The 24,130-nt window shown below is 47.7% G+C and overlaps 1 protein-coding gene across 13 annotated transcripts in view; it reads right to left on the bottom strand.

Moving 5' to 3' along the window:
- Positions 1–92: 92 nt before the first annotated feature.
- Positions 93–24,130, bottom strand: part of ACSL6 (acyl-CoA synthetase long chain family member 6) — a 56,516-nt gene continuing 32,478 nt past the window's right edge. For 3 of the 13 annotated variants that reach the window (XM_068959363.1, XM_068959366.1, XM_068959364.1), the window contains 12 exons: positions 19,865–19,938; positions 17,526–17,603; positions 15,137–15,271; positions 13,879–14,013; positions 13,036–13,131; positions 11,532–11,604; positions 10,945–11,033; positions 10,266–10,382; positions 9,516–9,659; positions 8,477–8,578; positions 7,386–7,457; positions 93–5,053 (listed from right to left, as the gene is read on the bottom strand). In XM_068959363.1, coding sequence (XP_068815464.1) covers positions 4,913–5,053; positions 7,386–7,457; positions 8,477–8,578; positions 9,516–9,659; positions 10,266–10,382; positions 10,945–11,033; positions 11,532–11,604; positions 13,036–13,131; positions 13,879–14,013; positions 15,137–15,271; positions 17,526–17,603; positions 19,865–19,938 — 1,256 coding nt within the window. In that variant the 3' untranslated portion in view covers positions 93–4,912. Of the gene's footprint in view, positions 5,054–7,385; positions 7,458–8,476; positions 8,579–9,515; positions 9,660–10,265; positions 10,383–10,944; positions 11,034–11,531; positions 11,605–13,035; positions 13,132–13,878; positions 14,014–15,136; positions 15,272–17,525; positions 17,739–19,864; positions 19,939–24,130 lie in introns of all 13 variants that reach the window. The other 10 variants (XM_068959368.1, XM_068959372.1, XM_068959371.1 and 7 more) reach the window with 6 other exon arrangements.

The following is a 24,130-nucleotide window of genomic DNA, read 5'->3' as shown; positions in this document are numbered from 1 at the left end:
TCTCATTACTTCTGCAGCCCGAACAATTCAGGTAATTCTTGGGATTTCCCGGATGACCAGTGAAGGGAGGGATAAAAACCGGAGCAGAGACCGAATGCTTTTAGACTTTATTGTTTTTAGATACATCGTCTGAAAAAATACTATGCATTCCCAGTTGTCAGGTCGTATTAAACAAGCATATACATTTGGTTATATTATTATTGTTCTAAAATAAGAACTGAAACCATTACGGAAAGACTGCTGCATGGCGATCGTCGGCGAACTTTGAAACTATTTATCTATCTGCAGATCTCAGGGTCCGATATTCCTTTGGTCCTTGTTTTATCTGACTTAGTTTTCTGCAACGTGTTGAGGGCAGGCACGCGCTCTGGGCGACTTCATCCCGACGGGGAGGACAGAGCGCTGGAGTAACAACAGCTTTTATAAAAGAGATTTTATTGTATGTCAGTCAACAATCAGCAGTTTCGAGAAATGTGACAATTTAATTCTTTACAAAAGTTTCCAGAGATGACTTTGATACACATGCTAATATACCAAAACTGAAAAAAAGTCTTTAATTACAATTTTTTTTTACACAAATGTTATATTTTAACCCCTTCACCTTCTGTTGAAAGTAGGCAACACGTGGGAAGATGCCTCGTTTGTTTGCTGCATGTACTTGCTAAAATACGTAACAAAAAAGCTGTAATAAAGTGAAGGGCTTAAAGGGGCTCTGGATGCCTTAGAAAATATTTTATTTTGTAACAATTCCAGGGATCTAAAACTGTTTCCCTCTCACTTACTACAAGTTCCCAGATTTCTCATCCAAACGGCTGAATAGCCTCAACGTCATCATTTAACTGGAGTATATATAGCACAGAAACCTATAAATGTGCAAAGTGCTGAAGAATAAGTTAATTCCAAGGAGAAACATAGATCTAATTCCGATATCCTTGTTTTTCCTAGACAAAACCGAAGTGAGCTAGAGAAACGAAAAATACGCAGAATTGCCTCTAAATAAAATGCTTTTCCAAGTCTTCCGTAAGGCATCAAGAGGTCTTTAAGTAATTTGTTACCATGCAAAAATAGTATATTCTTTCCCAGTTTACATTCATCTTGTAGCAATTTATTTACATATAGATCACCGGTTTGTGCTTTTAACACATGGAAAATAAAAATTCTATAGTTAATTTGTTTCATTCCAGAAGATTATTTAAGCCAAATTATTTTCTGCTATATGCAATAAAATCATACCCATGGCAACTGGCCATTACTGATGCTGATATACACTTATTAACAGTAGTGACAGATCGCAAAGTAGTAGTTTATCAATAAAGAACTCACCCTCTCACTTTCATCTGACGTCTATCAACTATTTTAACCTGCAAATGTACTTTTCATTACAGAAAAATTCTGTATATTTCCTGCCAACGGGGGGTTAAGACACAATACTGATTTTGTGTATGATTTCTGCTCACCCTTTTGTGTGTCTTTGACCATTTCTGAGGCAGAGTGGTATTTTTGTCTGTGCAACTTACATTGAGCAAAGAACAAAGTATATAACTAAGCAATAGTCTCTTCTTGGAAGATGTATTTTATTCTGGTTTTCATATACAAGCACTGGAGACAATCTTCCAGTGATTCCAAAGGCATAGCACCAGACCTAGGAACAATCTCCAGTTTTTAATAGGTAAGAGAATATAATAAATCACTAATGACAGCATACGTAATACATAGCCTTCTGGGGCAGTGGGTATAGGATTGCTCAGGGCTCTGATTGCGTGCTGAGTCCACCCACAGCAGGACTGAAAGCTGCTGATTTCCATGGGCTTGCTGTGTTTTCTCATTTTCTTGACAGCAGAACGAACCCCTACATGGTAGTGATTAGTTAAAAGCAGTCATTTTTAAGCCATCAAGAACAGGTCTGTTTACAGAGAAGGGTAACTGGCACTTGAGTTGTGAATCTTTCAGTAAGCCCCATCTAAAAAAAATAAATCTTGTAACTAGTTACCTTGAGAAAAAATAAACTTGTTATTGGACAACCCTGGGGATTTTCTGTGGTGGTCACAATCAGTATGCAAGTTTACGAAAAGTCAAAGCAAGACGATATTCCTGGAATTTGAGGAGAAGCATGTTTGTGCCTAGCTCATTAAATAAGTCCTTACGCATATACTCATGTCAAGTTTTAATCTCTTACAACATTGTTATGGGCATGGGGCACACAGTGCTTCAGAGGAAAATCTGATTACAAAAAAAAGTATCAGAGACAGCTTTAGTTTATTCATACAGCTTCTCAGAAGATCTGGAAATATTCACACTTTTGGTGTGACAATTGAAACAATTTCTCCCAAAATATCACCCCAGTGTGGTCAAGTTCTTTTTTTTGCTTTTCCTGTTCTTTTGGTGTTCACATCATTAGTACATCTCATATTTTGCATCAAATATCAAAAGAAGCCTACAGATATGTTATTTATTAACAAAACAGCATTACATAAAAAATAAAGAGCCAGCCCAGCCGTAAGTAAACTCATGTTAGAATCTTCTGCACTTTCACAAAGTTAGAGGTCCATTATCAAGAAAAGGCCGATAAACTGAAAGCACCTTAGGAGAAAAGTAAACTAAACTCATGCGGTCATGAAAAGGGTCAGTGGAAAATAGCTTTTTATATTTACTTAAATATAACTAGTTACATTTTTGTAAAGCAGGTTGCATTAAAACAGGGAAGAAATTGCACTGAGTCTAATTCCTCATTGCTTTGAAGCGTACATACGTAATTACTGTCTTTTGGCCGATACAAAAACGAGATGAATGAAACTCCTCAAAGATGAAAATCCTTTACAGCTGGACCTAAAGAGCCGGATTCTGTAGCTGGCAGCAATAATTCGTATCCTCCGTAGATATGACACACTCAAATTCCCCAGTGAACCTGTTGTTGTCTACGTCAGTGAAAAACGGATGTGAAATACCATCAGATCACAGTGCCGGTATTTCTTACTTGCTTTGGACTGATAGGAAGGATTATGCAGAAGCAAATGAACAATCAGGCATAAAAGGGATTCAGACCAACACTTCCATATTTGATTAATCAATCACCACTTCCTCTATGTGAGTGATTAGGTTAACAGTTTCCTTTGTATCATTTTGTCCTGAAATTACTGCAATAAATCAGTCTCTGTGTAAAACTACGGATTAATTCAATTTATTTCATTTTTTAAAGCATGCAATGGAATTTCAAAGGGAAAATAAGAAAGAATTTAGATTAATAATTTAATCTTTTAGCTTCAAAAGTCTACGGTGCATTCCAGCCTAAGAGAGAAGATAAGTGTGCTTCCTCTGCCCTAGCAAAGAAGATCTAGCAGGCACAGCTCCATGCTAGTACGCACTGGTGCAACACACAGCAGCTATTAAAATATGCATATATACTTAAGACCCTGTTTAGCAGAAGGAGGCCACCAACAGTCCAGATATTCAAGCTACCTGACTTGTACAGTTTTCTCCTTCTGTTGTACCATGCTTCATGTCAGGACCGAGTGCTAGAGTCTGTTCCTGTCCCACCAGGGACTTGCCCCTTCCCAATGGCTCCGCTGGCTCGGAAAGCTGCAGTTTCACCCAGCCTCGTTGTTGTTTATCCAGAGAGGCCACTGGAAGCGGCAACAGTGGGAGCTGAGGCTGCCGAATGTCCAAACGCAGAGATGGGGTCCCGGCAGGCCTTTCTGCAGTCACGTCCAACGTTTCGCCGCCCCGTGACACCTTGCAATGGAAGTGGGTGACGAAGCCTTCCTCCCACCCTGGGCCTTATGGAGGAACAGTTCTTCCTCTTCTGCAGCTACCCAGAGGATGCCCTCACTACTGCGTTTCAGCAGACTGCAGAGGCTAGCCTTTCTCTGAAATACATTTGTTTTGCTAAGCCCCATTTACAACTGCATTGTGCTTCTCTTCTTTAACACTGTCTCTGGAAGGGAGCGAGTCTGACTGGGCTACCCAGCCCTAGCAGCATGTTAAGTAATAGCGGAGGGATGGGGAGCGTATGGGTTAGTGTGAACTCATTTGCACGCGCTCTCTCTCTCTCTCTGGTGCAGCTTTTTTGCGTTATTGAACTCCCACAGAAAGCTGCTCTAGAGCTGGCAATGCTTCAGCAACCTTCCCGGTTTGAGTAGTGCTGATGTCCACGCGTGGCCCTAATGGAAAACCAGCGCGCCACGTATCAACTGAGTTCAGGTGAAAAGGAAGTAGAGGGAATTCTGTCCTATGGCTTCCTAACATGTCCTTGTCATTTCAAGGTACTGCTAATCTGGCCTTTTCCTTTAAGTATAATATACTAAAAAGCCTATTAAGAACAAATACCAGGAGATTTGTTCCTATTTCTATTGCGGTTGTTAGGTCATTAATGATTAACTCAACTCAATGTAATTTATATCCTGCAGCATATACAAACTAACACTTACTACATAAACCAATATCCAGCTGGAAGTTCCAGATCAGGGAGAATAGACTTTCACCATCACTCGCTGATTGTTTGAGGTAGACCACATTATCAACAATTTTAGTTCCTAATCTATTAAGTTATATACAATCAGATAGCAAGAGACATACCTAAAATTCTTCCCTCTCTTTAATGAGAAACATTTGTAGTTAATAATAAGTTTCCATAATTTAAATGGATTGACATTTTTGTGTATTTTGTGGGTATTGAACATAATTTTTAGTAGTCTCCTACTGTGTACATAGAGTAAAAACAGACTGTAGCCACATCTGATGAAAAAAGAAGGAAAACGGAAATTATGGTTAGTGGTGAAATCCTGGAACAATGAAAGGTTCAGATATAAGATTCAGGTGCTTCTCCATTTTGGCTGTATCGTTCTGGCTCTGTACTTCCGAGCGTTATTCTAGCGTTGCTACAAAGTCCGCTAGTCCGAGGATTCTTCCCGCGACTTCAGATGGAGATGCTTGAATATAGCTCTTCAATTTGTCTTTTGAAGTAATCCCTTAGTTCTGGTCTCTTAGCCTTTAATGTAGGTGTCAACAAACCGTTCTGCACTGAGAACATATCGGAGTGAATGTAAATGGCTTTGACCTAAAATAAAAAAGGGCGATATTTATAGCACAGAATCACAGGCATGCCACGCAGGAACTGTAACTTATCACCGCAGCCTTGCTCCGGCCACCGCTGCCCCCCTGGCCCCAGCGCAGACCTATCACACCACAAACCATCACGCCTGTCTTCGCTTAACCAAACTCTCGGGACGGTGAAAAGCTGGTCTTGCAGGCTGGAAACTGAAATTTGAACTGGTAGGTGTCCATTGCAGCTGCTGGTAATTCCTGCTTACTTGAATCAGCACCGTTACCCTTTGCCCATCCAACCCTCTGCAATACTGCAAATTAAGGCATGGCACTGCAGAAAAAGCATCCCCGTGGATGCTTTTTCCCCATGGTGGCACATATAACGGAGCATATCCTTCAAAAACGAGTTGTTCCAACAGCAGCAGACGTACTGCAGCCGTAAGTGCTTTGGATTTGGGGGCCACGTGCCCTCTGCCACCATGACCCCTGGCCCCTTAAGGCTCCCTCGGACCCTTCTCCCGTGGTTCTCCCGGCTCCTTCCACGTCTTCCCTGGGACCTGCCTCACGGAGAGGGAAGCATGCTAACAAACATCCTCTGAACGTTTAACTGAACTGCAAAGAAAGCAGCACTAATTCAGCCCTGCAACATCATCACAAAGCTTCGCAGGCACAAAGAACATGCACGATGATGATCTTTAAAGAAAGACAATTGCTGGTGTGTTACTAACTAATTAAAACGGTATGAGAATGGCTCCTCGCAGGCGAAGCGAACTCGGCGCTGTGCGCCTGAGCGGCGCGGGCTGCTGCTCGCGCCGACGGCAGCGCGCTCGCTGCCAGCAGGCTCAGCCTGGCGCCGGCGCGGCAGAAGGCAGGAGCTGCTGCACGGCCGGTCACCGTCCGCAGAGTCTGGAGAAAACTCCCCAGCCGCCTGCTGCTCTCTTGATCCCCAACCCAGTCTGTATTTGCATTTTGGTAGACTGGGAGTTGCAGGAATACGGGTGGAGAAGCAGTTCTTAAATTCCCATCAGATTATGCTCCTTTTTCCTCTGCAAGCACTGCTAACACCCTTCCTAAAAATCAGTGTTGGGACGATTAGCGCTTTCTCTGCCTGCAGCACTGGCTTTCAGCGAGTCTGCACCCTAGACACTGTTGGGCACAGAAGCAAGAAAACTGTCCTTTTGAAGCCAGAGGTCCAAGCTCAGGCCTCGGGCGCTGCAGGCAGGCGAGAAGCTGAGACAGTGCAGCTCTGCCGCGTAAAGGGAGTCCCAATCCATACAAATACTGGCCATAATGTCTAGCTCAGTGTTAGCATTTAAGATTACCTATTGCAACAGAGATCCAGTTTTAAAGCCCTTTGTTTTTGAAATGTAGAACATTTCCCCTTGACTTTTTGGAAGATGGCAAAGCTTTCCTCACTACTTCATTAATTGCAAAATGCTAGCCGAATCGATTAGTTGAGAATATTTCATGCTGTGAAGACTACGGCAGGAGCAAACCAGGCTGATTAACACAGACAGTTATGTGCACTACGAACCATGCTTTGTACTGAGTTTCATTTTAAAATTCATTTCTGTTGAATATCATTTCATTTTCATGCATCACAGGGAAATGAAGAACAACAGGTTTAAGTTTAATAGTGCTTCTGCATCACTCAAATATGGTGAATTACTCATCAGAATTACTGTACAGAAACAGTCCAAATAAAACTAAAACAGCCCCTTGATAATTACATTTAAATGATTATTTCTTACGATACTCATTTTTAACACAAGCACAATAAGTATTTTACATTCAAATTGTGATTTTTTTTTTTACTTTGTTTGCAATGCTATGAGGTATAATGTTGATTGCAGGTCTCACCCTCTGAAGCGTCTGTAGCTCTGAAGAGGGGGACCTCTGCAGAAATATTTACAAAGCACAGGAAAGGATCAGTGCACAGACTGAAAATAAATAAAACAACAGCATTTCCTGTGTCACCTGTAAGAATGGTAATTAAAGACCCAATTTCTTAGAGTGCTTTCAATGGGAGAAGAGTCAGAGCCCTGCAGAGATTGATCTTGCCCACTGGTTATCAGACCACAGAGACTACCCGTGTCCCTGGAGTGGATTTTTACCTCTGCACCTAAGACTTCCACCAAATTTAATTCAAATTTCCAGCATGAGTGGAAGGCAGAATCACACTGTATCTCCTTCAAAGGAACGAATAAAACTTGCCAGCTTTAAAGCTCTTTTCTAGAAATGTAGCTACAATGAGAATAATAAGTGCTAACAAATCTCCATTCACTATAAACAGACAAAATGCACGTCTGGCCACACTGCATAATGTGTTAGGTGTTTCATTTTACCTGCTCAAAGGAGTGAAGTCCGCTCTCCTTACCTAACCGTACCATATCTTCCATTATTGCTTGCTGCAGTTCCTGGGTTAAAACACACAAATCCTCCATGAAATACCAAGAGACAAACTTCACATGCTAAAAATAGCATTGGTCGCCAAGAAAACACTTTTCTGAGTAAAGTTCAAGCGCATTATTAACAGGTAATATATAATTAGCAAATATTTAATATTAAAAGATTTCTAGCAATTGTGATGATGCTAACTCCTCTTTCCGCAGGATGAAGAGTAAGGCTACTATTTTCAAATGCGGAGGGCAAATGCTAAATGTTTAAATTCACAGTCCTTCAACCATTTGCCACGCTCTTAGATGCAGAACTGTTTCTCCTCTATGCCAGCGGGAAGACTCCACGGCATCAGTGCTCAATGACAAGACTGAAGGCGGTTATTCAGTTTGGTATAAATTCTATAATTTGCCATTTTTATAGTAATTCCTATTATATCATTAATTGAATTCACCGAAACCTGGAGAGAGTTGTTTTTCATGAGATTTAAAAAATGTACAGACTTTGTGCTAGGAAAAGGTCTAATCATTTGTCAGGGAAATAAAGATGAATCTTTCCTTGGCCAACGATTACTGAATCTATACAAACAGGAACAAGTTAGGGAGTTTAGACATGCCTTGCTCATTTTGCTTTTTCTCTGAGCGTATGTTTGTTACATAGCTATCATTTCTTGGTATTACAGGTAACAGGTAATTTAACGTGCAAACAAGGGGGTGTTGCCGAACTTCACCGTAACGGGCCTTTAATGGGGCCTGGGTGAGTGTTCCTCATATCCCGGTTTCCCTGCGCGGGAACTCGGCTCCCTGCCGGCCCACGGCAGTGACGACACCGCTGCGGCCAGCCCAGAGCTCTGCCGCGACAGCCGGCACACGTCGCTGTATCCAGGTCAATCCTGCTTAAGAGATTGCTCTAACGAGGTTAATTTTCCGTGAAGAAATAGTTCTTGTCACTGGGATCATTAAGAACAAAGGCTGACTTTAACTAGGTTACGCTAGAGTGGAAAAAAATGCCTGTATTGCACATAGATACAAAGACAAACCTTATTTTTGCAGAGTTCTGCATACGTTCCATCAAATCCTCTTTTCTTTGCCCAGCCTGGCATAACTTCCGAATCGGGTACCACAATTCCTACCAGAAAGGCCTGCGGGTGAAGGAAAACGAGTGTCGGCTGAAGACTGAACGCCATTTAAGGCACTTCACTGAAGTGAGTGATTAACCCTGCCGAATTTGCTCCCGCGGAGACCTCCGCACACTGGGCTTTGCAGGCTGGCTGTCTTCACGCCACGAGACCGTGGCGCAGCCTGGAGCAAGCGGCCCCAGTGCCCTGGGCAGCCCTCCGGTACTCAAGGGCTTCAATTCCTCCTCGCCTGGAGCGACAACCACCCCCGGGAACTACCCTGCAACTCTCACACTTTCTCCTAGAGCTCTTCTGCTTCTAAAAATTCATGGCTTCATAGTCTACGGTATCAGTAAGGGCCTAAATCTGCCCTTTCTGCAGCACAGTGCATAGGTGCCACCGGCACAGGGCCTCCTGCCCATGAACAGGACCAACACATGGCTGCAATCCTGTGAGCGAGCTCCAGGGAAAAATGGGGTGAGATTGGCCAAAACAGGGAGGCAGTGGTCACTGAGCAGTGGCAGCTTAGCCTTTGCCAGGTTAGCTGCAGGCAGTGTGGCAAAGGAGAGCCGTAGAGACCCGAAGGGCGACCACAGCAAAAGAGAGCTGTAGGGATCCGAAGGGCGACCATGGCAAAGGAGAGCCGTAGAGACCCGAAGGGCGACCACAGCAAAAGAGAGCTGTAGGGACCCGAAGGGCGACCATGGCAAAGGAGAGCTGTAGGGACCCGAAGGGCGACCATGGCAAAGGAGAGCCGTAGAGACCCGAAGGGCGACCACGGCAAAGGAGAGCTGTAGAGAGCTGCCGAGAGCAGCAAAGAGACATCCGGACAACAAACGTGGCACGCTCCACTCGCATGTTCCCCTTGTTCCTGCCCAGCTCTTTGTCTTACATTAATCATCTGAGCAGTTTTAGAAGCAAAGAATAAGCAGTTAAGATTTTCTGAGAGGTTAACTTTTACCTGCAAGCTGTCTCCATGGACATATATCTGCGCAACAGGGTCACTGCGGATATAGATATTCTCGATCTTCTCCGGTGCAATATATTCTCCCTGAGCGAGTTTAAATATATGCTTTTTCCGATCAATAATTTTAAGAGTCCCATTCTGGTAGGAGAGAGAAATGAGAGTTCCCAGAGAAGTTATTCCACCACAGAGACTCAGCATACAGCCCGCTTTCTCCACCTGCCATTTCATTAAAGAGGCAATGATAGAGCCGAGAAATACACCCCACTACCAGCACGTGTGCAGCACCCAAAGCAAGAACAAGCGTGAACGCAATTTTTTATGCATTTGAAAACAAGAAACCAGGTGTGTCAGTGGCAAGTTGTTCAGCAACATGTAAACACTTTTCATTTCGACAATGGATTAGCAGAAGCGTTTCCTATAAAATCGTTTCTTAAAACAAATGGCATTTCCAATTGCAAAATATCCTGTTTTATAGTCAGTAATATCTGGACAAAAGAATGAAACCCTGGTAGTCAGGAGAGCTGTTTAAACTGCCCGAAAATGCTTCACTGACGTATGGAGCTTATTCTGTGAAAGATAAACCCATTTGTAAAAAAGAATTGGCCACTGACATACTGAGCTTAGTCCACACAAAATAAACTCATTTGTAAAGATGCATTTGCTTCAAAATTTAAGTTCAATACTTGAAAATTTACAGGAGATGATACAAGTTACGTAAGAACTGAGCATGCGATCAGTACACACGGGCAACCATTTCCCAATGTCTCCCGTGTGAAGCCAGCCCTCCTCGTCCAACGCTTCGGTTGTCTTCTCTTCGTCTTTCAGATAACCTTTGAAAACGTTTGGTCCTTTCACGCATATCTGCAAAATAGGCCGAGATGCTAATAAATTACTTTACTACGCTGCCATAATTAATAACAAGTTAAACAGTAATTCATTACAATTTAAATATTTTCGTTATTGAGTTCATAATGACTGTGCTCGGTGAAACTTAAAACACATCAAGTACAAAACTCCCTAGAGATTTTTTTCACACTAATGGATGTATGAAGCAGGGAATACAAAACTGACTTGTTCGAAGTTGACTTTCGTTCAGCTTGCAGTTACAGACAAAGCAAGTTATTTCAGGAAGTTTAATTTCTGGGCAATGTAGAACTAACAGCAATGTGGAAATAGCAGCAATTCAGCTGTCCTTAGTTGAGAGCTTTTAAAGTAATCAGACGTAGCAATAGGTGGAAGTATTGTTACGTCCCCTGGTTAGTTGATGCATTGCTGCTCTAAGGCTGAACGCAGTTTACCTGTGCTGACTGTCATGCGTAATACCTCCACAACCACGCTCCTTAAAAAGCTAAGATGCTGCTATCGCTGCAGCCCTGTACAGTGTTAACTACCAAGAACTTTACACAGAAACGTGACTTGTTACCTCTCCTTCTCCTTTGGAAGCAAAATAATTCAGCTCTTCCACATCCTTCAATCTGATCAAGTTACAGGGCAAAGGGGCTCCTACGTGACCTGGAAATCAAAGTTAGTAAATCATTGGTCATCTCTCCTATAAACAATAATGAGTGTTTTATTATTAGTGGCTTGCGCACTGTGGGCGCGCTTTGTGAGGCTGGATGTTCTTGCAGCAGCTGTGCCTGTGAGCAGAAGCAATCTCCTCATCTGAGGTTCCAATCAAATACTGTTCTAATATTTAATATAAGAAAATATTCTCTTAAATCCAACAAGACTAGTAATCTAGACAAGGCTAACAGCACAGGGAATACAGAGATGAGGGTATTGCAAATTGTATTGTTCCGGGGCCAATTCCAAATCTTCTCAGGCAAACTTGCATAACATCTGATCCCTGTGTATTTATTCTGGACTAGCAGTATTTTCAAGAGCATTACATTTGCTTAAAAATCATTCACACAACAGTAAATGCTGCATAACACCCTGCGACATTGCAATCCAGAGTTTTCTAAAGAAACGTGCCTTTCTTTTCCTTCTAGAAATGGCAGAAATAGGTACCTGATGTCCAGTCCCCTGGGGTGGTAAAGGTGCAGCCGGCGGTGCATTCTGTTTGGCCATAACCCTCATAAACCTGACAAAGAAACAGGCTCTTGAAAACTGCACAATATGTCACTCTTACAGATCAAAAATTTCGGTAGTTGCCTTTGTTGCTTGGACCTATGAACTGATCCTGCCAGCTGCAGTGCTCAGGCACGCGTTTAGTAAGCCAGGGACATTTCCTCGGGCCCTCACTGCGTATATAACCATTTACATTACTGTGCATTACCATTTTGTGTAGAGCTGAAAATAGTGAGAAGACCAGCTCAACAACTAGCTTTTGAGCCAAGCAGTATGTCACTCCGTGAGAGAAGTTTCTTATTAGTGGGAAAAAAGATAATTGTTGTGGGACCTTCTGAACTCACACCCTTTAACTTTTTCACCTAATTCTAAGCTCTTGAATGAGGCCTTTTCCTTAGAAAGTACTTGCTCTACGCTTCCTAGGGAAAGAGAAATAGCGCAGCTGAGGTTTTAAGCGGGGTAAATTGCCATCTGAAGGGGACTGTCCCTCCCCATATATATACAGAATCAAGCTGCTGTCGCTAAGGCCATGACATAGGCACTAGCCTATTTAATTGAGCACACTCAGGCAAGTGCCGGGAGACAGCCAGCATGGGTCTCTGCTTTTTGTTTTGGCAACCACAGGCAATAGCGGTGCCAGAGTAGAGCGCGGGAACGCTGGGGCGGAGCGCGGGAACGCTGGAGCTGAGCGCGGGAACGCCGGGGCAGAGCGCGGGAATGCTGGAGCAGAGCGCGGGAACGCCGGGGCGGAGCGCGGGAATGCTGGAGCTGAGCGCGGGAACGCCGGGGCAGAGCGCGGGAACGCCGGGGCAGAGCGCGGGAATGCTGGAGCTGAGCGCGGGAACGCCGGGGCAGAGCGCGGGAATGCTGGGGCAGAGCGTGGGAATGCTGGAGCTGAGCGCGGGAACGCCGGGGCAGAGCGCGGGAATGCTGGAGCTGAGCGCGGGAACGCCGGGGCAGAACGGGGGAATGCTGGAGCAGAGCGCAGGAACGCCGGGGCAGAGCGCGGGAATGCTGGGACGGAGTGCGGGAATGCTGGAGCGGAGCGTGGGAATGCTGGGGCTGAGCGCGGGAACGCCGGGGCAGAGCGCGGGAACACTGGGGCAGAGAACGGGAACGCTGGGGCAGAGCGTGGGAACCCTGAAGTCGAGCGCGGGAACCCTGGAGCGGAGTGCGGGAACCCTGGAGCTGAGCGTGGGAATGCCGGAGCGGAGCGCGGGAACGCTGGGGTGGAGCATGGGAACACTGGGGCAGAGCGTGGGAACGCCGGAGCGGAGCGTGGGAACGCCGGGGCGGAGCACGGGAACGCTGGGGCTCCCACCGGCCCCGGCAGGGAGCCCCTCGGCAAAGCCATCCGAAACGCGGTTCTCGCTCCGGGTCCTCCTCCGCGCACCCCATCCCGAACGAGCGATTCCCGACGGCCGTGCGGGTGACGCGCGCGCACCTGGCAGCCGAGCGCCGCGCGGAGGAAGCCCAGCACCGTCGGCGACGCCGGCGCGGCGCCCGTTACGATCATGCGGACGCGCCCGCCGAGGCTCGCCTGTCGACGGGACAAGAAAACAGCAGGGAAGTCAGAGACCATCGCGCGCGGACAGGAACAGCACGTGTTAACAGCGGTAAGGGTATCTCTCTCCGATGGACATAGCGGCCAGATGAACGGCTCTTGCTCCGACAGCAGCATCGGCTGCGCGCGGCCGAGGCACTCGCCCATCCCTCCCTCCGGATTAACTGCTCGCTCCCAGGCTCTTCCCCCCCGCCGCTTCCTTTGCTCTTTTTTGCACCTCGTTGCTTTTAATAAATTGTCTCCCAAGTGACCTAAATAATGACGACCCCCTTTGGAAGGCAGATGACCTTCGAGCGTTTGCAGATGTTATTACCTCACTTCCTCTATCACCTTTTACTTCTTTCCCCCCCTTTTATTTCCTTTTTCTAAAAGTAAAACAAAAATCTCCTAAGGGAGACGGCCGGCCTCACTCTGACACGTGCATTTTTCTCAACACCGCTATGTAGGTTTTCCTGGGGGAAAAAAGGATTTCGAACGTGTCCAGCTGACACCTGTAACGGCAGCTGCGTCTTAAATCGGGCGCTATGAAGGATTTGCAAAAGAAGCGACCTCCCTTTGGTAAGCGGTTCTTCCTCCCCGCTCTTCCCGGCTACTTTGCTCTAACCCCCCCTCGGCTGCCAGACGGCAGCAGCGGTTCTGGCTGCCGGCAAGGGGCGATTGGCGGCGCCGCGGCAGGAGGGAGGCGCAACGCGACTTTAGCATCCCCGGTGTTAAATCCCTCACCTGTATTTTATTAAAGAAGAGCTTATCCCACACGCTGTCGTTCCTGATGATCCCGTTCCGCACTTCGGCCTTTTTGCGCCTCGCAGCAAACTCCAGAGCCCAGCGTTTCAGGGAAGTGTCCGCCTGGCTGAAGATCTAGGCGCCGCCGGAAACAAAGCGGATACCAACAACCGTTCTCACCGCTACAGCGCTACGCTTCTAGCAGTGCCAGTTACGGCACAGCTTTAGTCGCGATATAGTTAAATACGACGACCCTATGGCTTTATTAGTACAAATTCTGGCTTGTTTCACTGCATTCGCTATTACGCTTGCTGTTCCTTTTGCGGGGGGAGAAAAAGGAGAGAGAGGATGAGAGAACCGAGGCTCTGACCGGATTTACCGGACGGGTGTTTCTCTGTCCTTCCCACGCTACGCGTGATTTGGGGGAACCAGGAAAGCTGGGCAGCTAGGAACGAGCGACTGGCACCGCCGGCACTCGCGGCTAGCGCTCGCCGCGCTACGGGCTGCAGGCGCCGAGGTTTCCTCGGCCGCCAGCCCGAACTGGAGCTCCGCAACCGAGAAGCCCCCGGTGCCTACCTCTACGCGGCCACCAGAAGCCCTGATCCAAACAGGCCGGACCTTGGGGAAAACTGAAATCCTGGGCCCATCTTTTGCCTGGGCCCATCTTTAAAGGCTAAATCTGCTGAGGAATAAATATTCCCAGCGGGTCAAACGGACTCGACACAGTGACCAGGCGTGTGACTTTCTTAAACACCTTTCAAGATCAACTCCTGGTTTTGAAGACTCTCAGATCCAAAAGCCAGCCCCGCGTTTACACTGCCTAAGTCCTCATACTCTTTTTTAACAGTTCCTAGGTTTGACCTGTCGCTGCCACCAGAAAGAGAGATCCAAGTCCCAAAACTGGCTGAGGAGCACAAAAAGGTCTCAGCACATCCAGGCTTGACTGATGCTGCTCTGAGGTGAAAACCCCTCTCCTCTGGCAGGGTCACCAGGAACCTCAGTGGGAAGAGGACAAGAGTCCCTTAGAGAGGGATCGCACATGAACGGGCAACAGCCACGTTGCTGGCCAGCTTAATCACTACAGCGTAGAGGTGCAGCCTGGAGCAGCTCTGCCGCTTCGCAGGAGAAGAACGTGTTTGCAGCAAGGCCGAAGGAGAGGAGCTGCTGCGGAAAGCACCCCGGCCACGGGAACGCCGTCACAGGAGTGCTAGCGAGCGATAAACTTCATTATCACAAAAAAGCATGAAGTGAAACTCACCTTATCGTACATCCTGTTTAACAGCCTCGGCACGACGGGGAAGATGGTCGGGCGCAGCGCCTTCATGTCGTCCGACAGCAGACGAATGTCTCCTTGAAAGAACCCGATTCGCCCCCCGTGGCAGTACACTACGGACTGGGATGGGAGAAGAATGCAACGCCTGTAACAGCCGCGCTTTTAATTCCCCTGGCAGAGCACCCCCCCGCAGAAATGCCTGCCCTGCTCCCTGCTATGGCAGAAATGGGGCTTTCAACATCGATATAAAGGTAACAGCGAATTTTGCACTGAGTAGAAACAAAGGCCTAGTTGTGGGGACTGAGCAGAATTGGTAATTTAGCATCCACCAAATTTGCCCCTGTTCCTGGAAGAACAAGGAATTGAAAGTATCGGGGAGCAGATTTTCCTTGCATCCCTGCAGACGGGGACGGGGGACTCTTGGCCAAGGTCAGATTCTGGAGCTGAACTTCACCTCTGAAGCCCAGACCTACCAGAGCAGCTCACAGCGTGAGGACCTACTGTTGATAAAGAAATGCATATTAAAAAACATTGTAAAACATACTGAGCAGCAGCCAGTTTTTAGATGTTAATACTTTAGTCTTGTTTAAACATAACAATATAGACTACGTTAGCAATGCAGTGCCTGATGCTGCACCCCAGAAATAGGAGCCCGCTTCTAGATCTGGGAGTTGCATTTTTGGAAAGAAAAAAAAAGGCCACTTTTTACCCAGATCAAACTAGACGCGGACGCACGAGACTGCGCAGACTGCGCCGACTGCGATGACCCAACCGGCAGCCCAAGTTGCAGCTCTGGTAGCAAGTAACACCGCAGAGGACCGGCGACTAACTTGTTCAGATGGGAACTGTACCAACGTACCGTTGCGACCCCGCTTTGCTAGACCACAGCTCTCGCGTTTCCGAGCGTCGCAAACGGAGAGCATCCACTCCTTTTGGCAGAGCTCTCTCCCCAAATAGCTAGGACAACTCAAAACACCTTGAGAACCCCCTGGCTCTTTTTGCGCTACCCCTAACAATCCGTAACGGCAACCTGAATGCTCCTGCTCTTCTGTCACCACCTGGAGAACGTTCCCCATGGCCTGAAACCCCGGGAGTCCTACACGTGCTGTGGGTTTAAGCAACCTCACCCTGCCAAACCTGTGTCCTACACTGCACGTGCACATGAATGAAAAATGGAAAATATAATCACTTTACGGTCATTGGGGATCAGAAACAGCCACTAGAAATGTTTAGTGTTAAGGACTGCACCCGCACAACTTTATCTGCCAGCTCCAGGAACCAGCAGCGCTGGCTAAAGCGAGGGACGCTGACTCCGTGATTGCTGGTCAAAGTAATTTTGAAAATGACTTTTTAGCCCTTTCGAAAAATCTGTATGTTATTTTCAGCAGAGAGGACAAGCCTGAATTTCCTTCATTACTGAGGGCTCGGGAGGCCTGTCCCTTCCGATTCGGCAACACCCCGTGAAACGAGGTTATTCCAAACGTTCCTACAGCTTTTTTCCCATCAGATGCATTTTTAACAACTACATTGTTGCCTGCTGGCAGAGCGGTTTGCCTGACCAGCGGTGGGGTCCTGACCAACCTGCCTGCTACAGTTAGACTTACAAGCGAAAATCTGTGAGGCTGCAGTTCTCCAAATCTGTCACCGACTTCCACGTCCCATTTGCAAGCGTTCAGCCCGGCGCAATGAATTCCTCCTGGCGCAGGCGTTACCAAGAAGCGGCAGGCTTACACTGAGGCTTGTCTGACTCAAAAAGCACGCGTTCAGCCCAAAGCTGTCCCGCCTGAGAAAGCGTAGAGCTGCGACTGAGTCCAGATCCAACCTTCACATATTGCATCAGTTTTCAGTTCACAGCTTTTCAGGCCGGGAGAACTGACGCGAGCATCTAATCTGACTTGCATAGCACACCCTTCCCGCACAAATTATCCCCCGTGTGCCGCACCGTTATTTTAGCTTCCTATTTCTCAGCTTCTGCAAGTTTTTGCAGATCTGGTTATTTACGCAATAAAAGGATTTTAGCTGCTACCAAAAAATGGCGCAAAATTGGTTTTTACTCCTATGACCACTGACCCTACAGTACTGAAAAGCTGCCCCCCCAGATCACGCAGGTAGCAATTGCTGCTCGCTCCCGGCGGGCCGTTTTCCAATCTCAGCGCCACCGGTGCAAGCCCGAGAGCTCGAGATGCTTCAGCACCCTGGGATCGCTCCGGATTTGTAGCCGTGCCGCTGAGAGGAGAGTCCGGCCCCGGCGTTACGCACGTGGCACTTCTGCAGTACAAGCTTTTTTAGTTCTACAAGATATTGCTGGTTATTTAGCATTTCATTCATTCTGGGGGGTGGAAAGAGACAATTTCCACTGACCCTTGGACCTTACCTGCACCATTCTCTCAAACATGTGTGCTAAAGGCAAATAGGATATGTGTACATCCGCACAAGTAGGAGACCACTGACTCTGGAAGAAAGCACAAGGAGCCCCGCGAGGCCTCGTCAGTTGGGACAGGTTCCTTACCTGTATCACTCTCTCAAACATGTGAGCCAGAGGCAGGAAGGAGATGAGCACATCGTCCTGTCTCGGAAAGATCACTTTCTGCAGGTGAAGGGCATGGGAGACAGAAAGGAAAGAAACACTGACAGGAAGACAACAAGAGAGTCATAAAACAATAAAAAGAAAAACGGCAGCAAGAGGAGCGGAAGGGTAGAGAGTGCCAAGAGAGAGAGGGAGCAGCGGCGAAGGGAAGCGTTAAGGCACAGCGTCGATGGAGCTGCGTTAGCGGCAGTGCAGAGCGTGAGGACGAACACAGAGGGCCGCGCCGCCGAGGAAAGCAGCCTTTCAGCGCGTTTCCCGGGGAAGGCACTGCCACGGGACGACTAGAAGACCAGAAACGGTGAGTACCCATTAGCCTGCACCAAGGCCAGCGCGCAAAGCCGCTGGCTCCCGGCTGCAGCGACCGAAACCCGCTTCGCGTCTCCGCTGCCCCGGCGCCGCCGGGGGCCCGTGATCTGGGACGCGGCAGTGCATGGAGGCACGGGACCTCCTTCCTCATGCAGTGTTTTACTGGCATTAAATCTGAGCAAGTCGAACTTGGGTGCGCCCTCCTGATCGTTACCCTAACGAAGTCAAACGTCACTGGCCCTTGGGTCTTTTCAGCATCTTGCTTTGTATTGTTTTATGTGACAATCCGAATTAAGGTATTAGGGCCTGCAGATTTATTTACGCATTGCTGCAAACTGGCCTCATTATCTGCAAGGCCAGTAGTGTAAAACCGTTATCACCACCAGCTGTGCTTCTTTTTTGCACCCTTTCAAGTGCCCTCACAGTAATACAGTCTGGTTTTAACTGATGCAGAATGATGGCACCTAGTAGCATTTCACAGTATTGGCAAATATGGTCTAGTTGTCCTGTTAAATATATAAAAAAATAAAAACAGCTTCCTGGCATTTGAAAATAATCTTATAATAAAGCTCTAAGTTCATTCAAAAAAAATGTTCCAATTATAAAACCAGTGAACTATGCAAAACTGGCACAAAAGAACGCAGGCAGCTAATCTGCAGCATTTTTCTGCTCTGGGTACTTTTATTTCATTGACTGATACTACTTCCAAGGCTTTTGCACTTGGCTCAGTTAGACTGAGGTTAGACATTGCTTTAAGAGGGTGGATTGGCTGTGAACATTATACACCGTCACCAGCACCACGCTGCCGGCTGAGGCCACTCAGTACACATCCACTTACACCAGGCTTAAGGCTCAATCTGGTACCTCCGAGACTAACTGAAGAATTGCATTGCCCGTGGCGAACGCTAAACCCATTTCTTGGCGTCAGCCCTGAAAGATGCCGAGAATCGGCCCTACGGCCGCTTCGTGCTGCAGGCTGCCGGAGCCACAGCCCTGCACGTGCCTAAACACGTGAGCTCCGCGGGATTTTTCGATTGTTTAAAAAGGTGGCCTGGAAGTCGCAGAGAAATCAAGGATTAAGGTAGTAAGACGGCAATATTTTCAGCACCCATCGTAAAAGGAAAACAGGTGTACTGCGATTAACTGTGCATCCCACGTGGACTTTACTACGACGTATAATTGCCTGTTTTCTACGTAAAAATAGATTCTTTATGTTGGGTGCCAGCTGAGTACAACCCTTCACTTGCGGTGCTGCAGCAGTGCTGCCTCCTGTGCTGTTTCCAAACAGCAGCTTGCACACTGCGTGAAACACGCTGGACGTGCACTTGGCCAGTGCTGTGTTTTGTAAAGCGCGTGTAACCCAAACTGTGACATACTTTAGTATCAACAAAACTAACCATTCTTGTAAATACCTGTATGGTCTCACATACATATATACTTCTTATGCATAAAGCTCTCCAATAAATGCTGGAGGCATCACACGGGCAGCCCTAGAAGCGGGCACCGCGCTCTTTTTAGAGCACCGGCTGCAGCTGCGCGAGGCCCGTTTGCTCTTTCAGCTCTTTGAGACGCGTTACCTGATTCACAGGAGCCAGCGGTGCTCCTCAAAAGCCCTTACAGCACCTTACCGGCACAGACGTGTAGCAGAACGGGGTCTAAGGCCACTCAACGCTGGAAGCTCAGACCTGCTCCCGCTTCAACGGACGGGGTCCTCGGAGCAAGTGAGCTTCCACCCGCTGAGGCCCCGTCTCCAGCTCTCGCACGGGCGCGGGGGGCCCGCGCGCTGCACGGGCCAACGCTCGCTCAAGCTGGGTATTCACCTCGGTCACTTTGAGAAAGCCTGAGAAATCCGCAACCACGTTGCCGTGAGTCAGCATAGCGCCCTTGGGGTTGCCTGCAGGGAAACAGAGACCATGACTGCAAGAGATGACCCGGCAGCTAAGTTCCAAAAGCTTAAAAGAAACTGGAACTGTTGAAAATATTTTCAAGTTCTCTTTCTGAATGTTAAAACTTATGTGATTTTCACAATCATTTCTGTGCAGTAACATGTAGTGAAAGCATTTCTTACAATACTCAAAATTCAATAAGATGATACTGTAAGTGCAGCATAACCTGAAGACTTCTGTTGAAGACACCAGCAGTAGCCTACTGAAATCTCTGAGAGCACGTGATGCGTACGGTCATCACGGCTGGCTCTGTGTTCCCAGCTGCACTAGGTAGGACTTATTTCACGTAGCTTTTGACTAAGAACGACCCTGAATACCATCAAACCTAACTTTAAAGGCTGCTTTAGCTCTTGGTTAGCCAGAGCGCTGGATAACCCAAAGAAGGCAGAAAACAGGTAATACGCAGTATAAATACAAGAGGGCCCTTTGGGACCGTAAAAGTCATCGATATCACCAGCAACAGAGCAAAGGGGGATCCTTGTGATCACGCTGGCCCCGTGGGGAGCCGCCAAGGCGAAGGACCATGTCCCCACCAGCTCTCAAACTTCCTCGTGTCTCAACCGCCACCCGGACCGGCTAGTTCCCAACCATTTGCCTTTTCACTGCCTTTTCTGAGTTAGGAACCCTCCTTCACGCCACAGGTACATCTTATTAATTTCATAGCTCTCCGTGCACCAAAGAACAGGGTTTCTTAAACAGCGCTTCCCATCACGGCACTGCTGCTTTCCATCACCCTCCAAGGGTTTATTTCAGAAAAGAAGGAGCAGCTCAGCTGGAATAAAGCAGAAGCAGTCTCTCTCTCCAGCTTACTGTTAAAGCAGATTGTTTTAATGAGATCACACCTCTGTAACGAAGTCCCTGCAGCTGCCTGTGCAGCACCAGATCGGACGAGTGTTACTCGAAGGTAGAGGAGCAGCACTGCGCAATGGGCATGGTGACCCCTACCAGGAGCTGTGCAATATCGTTAACATTAACGGTGTATCAACAGCCCGCAAAACTGCAAATCAGCCAGAATATGGTTCTGGCTTTCTCAAATCAGGTAGGGGCAATGGCATTTAATGAATCAGCTTCGGCACACAAAAACGTGCTTAATTCATCCATGCCAGGCTGGTTCTCGGCAGCTGCCCCCTTCGATGCAGGCACGTCCCGGGTCCCAGCCCCGGGGCTGCAGGTGCTGAGACTTGCGCGCCCGCTGGCCCCTCCAGTTTCACAGACTCCATCTCTGCCCAATCCCTCAAGCAATTAAATAAAGGCCCAAACAAAAATACTAACTGTTGCACACATTTATTGCACTAAAACAGGACATTTTGAACACAGAATGAATGTTACTGAAAAGCCGCATTTGGTATTGCAAGTGCTGCTGAATAATTCAGTCCCAAAGACTTAAAAATGAACACACTGCATGGAGAGCTATTTCGGTCTAACTTAAATTTGTCCTCTTGCAAAACTCGTGAGTAAAGCCAGCGCTGATGCCTTTCCCAGCCGCACTGCTCCTGCCCTAACTTGCCGACCCCACCGGCTTGCAGAGACCCGCTCAGGGAGACACGGTTTGTTTTAGAGCGCTCATTTCCACAGCTGGGTGCACATGTAGAGCCAGACTTCAAGAAAATCCCACGAACCAATGCCAGCTGTAAATACGCGCTTATGACCCAGAAATTACTCCTGGTATTTCAGTTGTGTCTTGCCAAAAGTGTTTGCTCAGCCTCTGCAATGCTGCAGGTAGCCTGACTTCCCCAAGTTGCACAAGTTTCTCTTCGCCACCAGCCCACCGGCCCGGTCTCGTCCCAGCAGAGGAGACATGCTCGATCCTTGCCGGGAAACCCCGCGAGACGGTGCGCTTGTTTCCTGTGCTTCTTTCCTGAGACACCTGCTAAGGTGTCTCAAATCGCACCCTCCAACGACGTCACGGCGGAGCTGGCTTCCTGCGCCTCCGCAGAAATCGTCAGGCTTTCTGGAAGCACGAAGAAGATTTATCAATCAGATTCGTTGAGACCTCTGACTCATTTATTTACTCCACGTCTGACTTTTTTTTTAATGCAAATTCAGATGATCCAGTACCTCTGCTCAAATGACCATCGCTTGCCTGCAGGCACAGCCGCCTCCTCCCTCCGTTTCTTGTCTGTAGCAAGGTTCAGCCTCCCTGGCCATCTGTGAGGTTGAAAGTCTCGAAGCAGAGCTCCCGCTCTCGGAGCCAGGATAACCCTCATTCAGGGGAAATCCAGAACAAACCGTGCTGGGAAGGGGAACTGGAACTTTCTGGGCTGGGCTGGGGAACTCCAGTAAGTCTCGACCTTCTTTAGCTCTTCGAACTCTTTGGAGAGGCAACCTAACTGGATAGGATCCCCTCGCTACCAGCCCCTTCCCAGAATTTACCTCTTCTAGAGAAAAAGGCTGTTAGCAAAAGTGCTTTTTCTTAAAAAAAAAAAAAATGCCAGAACGGTGACACTATTCTTAAGCTAGATTTTCTTCATAAAGACACACCTAAGATGTGTCCTGCTACGGAAGCAGGTGCACAGCGATCCCAACAGTTAGGAAGTCGGGTGTGCCAGTTTTGCCTTATCACCTCAGTGCGAAGCTTGTTTGACAGTTCTCATCAGCAACAGAAGAATTTTTCCCTTGTCACTAAGTACTTGTTTTAAATATTCACGCCAGTAGTGACTCGGTGGTGTGATCCGCTGACGTTTCTGGCCACATGCAGTCTCCCAGCCGGCTGGCCTCCATGCGTTACGCGCGGCTAGACGGTGAGAAACGTCAGCCCGTACCGCAGGGAGGCAATTTTCATCCTCGAGGCGAGTCCTTGAGGAAATGAAGGCCTGTTTTCCTGGAGTGGCCAGCATGCCCAAGTGTAGTCTGCTGTTTTGGGGGCACCTGCATGCCTTTGGCTCATTTATGAGTTCTGCTGATACTCAGAAAAAGAGAGTTGGGCGTGTGGTTTGAGTGCAGCAATCTCAACCTCTCCCTTCGCTCGGTGAAGGCATCTGGATGTCGGAGCCTACCAACCACAAAGAAAAACACACATTACAATGCACTTCTGAGTTTATTGCTAAACAGCTAAAATTGTTTCCAAGTCTACAATTTCAGGTTACTCACTCTAGACTGAATACAAAAAACCCACTTGGAACGCTTTAGATTTGAAAAAGCCCTTGAGAACATCTCCACTGGAATAAAACTCCAAATCTGATCATTAAAAATATCCCAACGCAGGCTAAGCACAAGCCAGGTCCTTTCCATCAAAGCACAGTGTTGAAAGGGGACCAAGGTGTGACACAAGCCCCAGGGCAGCGTGACAGAGACACGCAAAAAGCACCCTCCAGGCGCAGAGGAAGGGACGGTAGCTCCCGAAGCGCTGCTCTCTGAGTGCACTTTGCACACGAGCTGCAGAATTTGAAATCTCTGGTCTGGGTGGGAAAAAGCAAACGAGCTCCATGGCTGGCCTGTTTGGGTAACACCAGGCATGGTCCTAAGAAAAGCACAAAGCCTGAACGTGGCCCATGGCTTTATTTGCAAAGAGGAAAAAAGAGAACCAAAAAGCTCTTCTCTATTCAGAATAAAGTCTTATCTAGAAATTAAAATACCAGTAAGAAAAAATAAGTTGAAAAAGTAATGCCTCCGCACATGAAAATCCACACAGCAAATCCTGCCCCCATCGTATCTCTAAACATGGCTCTTTGAGTTTCCTACAGTTCCCGTTTTTGCCTGGCCAAGAGTTTCTGGGCCACGGCTGCTGCTGGGCGGTGCAGCCTCGAGTTGTCCCAGGCTCCGGCTGAGACCTGATGCCCTTTCATCTCACGCACCGGGAGACAACAGGGCCCCCCTCCACCTTCCCGGGCTGCCGCCCAGGACGGACACGCGCCAGCATCTACTCTTCCAGGATGGTCTGAGCAGCCACAGCATGCTGCCGGGCGCCCTCGGAAACACAAAACCCCACCAAGTAAAGCAAAAACGATGCATGCGGGGGAAGCAACCAAAGCCTCTGCCCGCATTCGGAGCAGCAAGGGTTCGTACGTGGAGCGGACAGAGAAGCTGCTCACCTGTTGTGCAGTACAGGTCTTCTCCAGAAGGTGGGAGATGAAGATCAACCTTCCGCCTCTGGCCAGCCGCACCGATCAGAACGGGCATCCTCCCTCCGCAGGGCCGGCA

Source organism: Struthio camelus, chromosome 13, assembly GCF_040807025.1.
Source record: "Struthio camelus isolate bStrCam1 chromosome 13, bStrCam1.hap1, whole genome shotgun sequence".
NCBI classification, from domain to species: domain Eukaryota; kingdom Metazoa; phylum Chordata; class Aves; order Struthioniformes; family Struthionidae; genus Struthio; species Struthio camelus.
The sequence above is the reverse complement of the archived record's forward strand: the minus strand, read 5'-3'. Positions and strand labels throughout refer to the sequence as shown.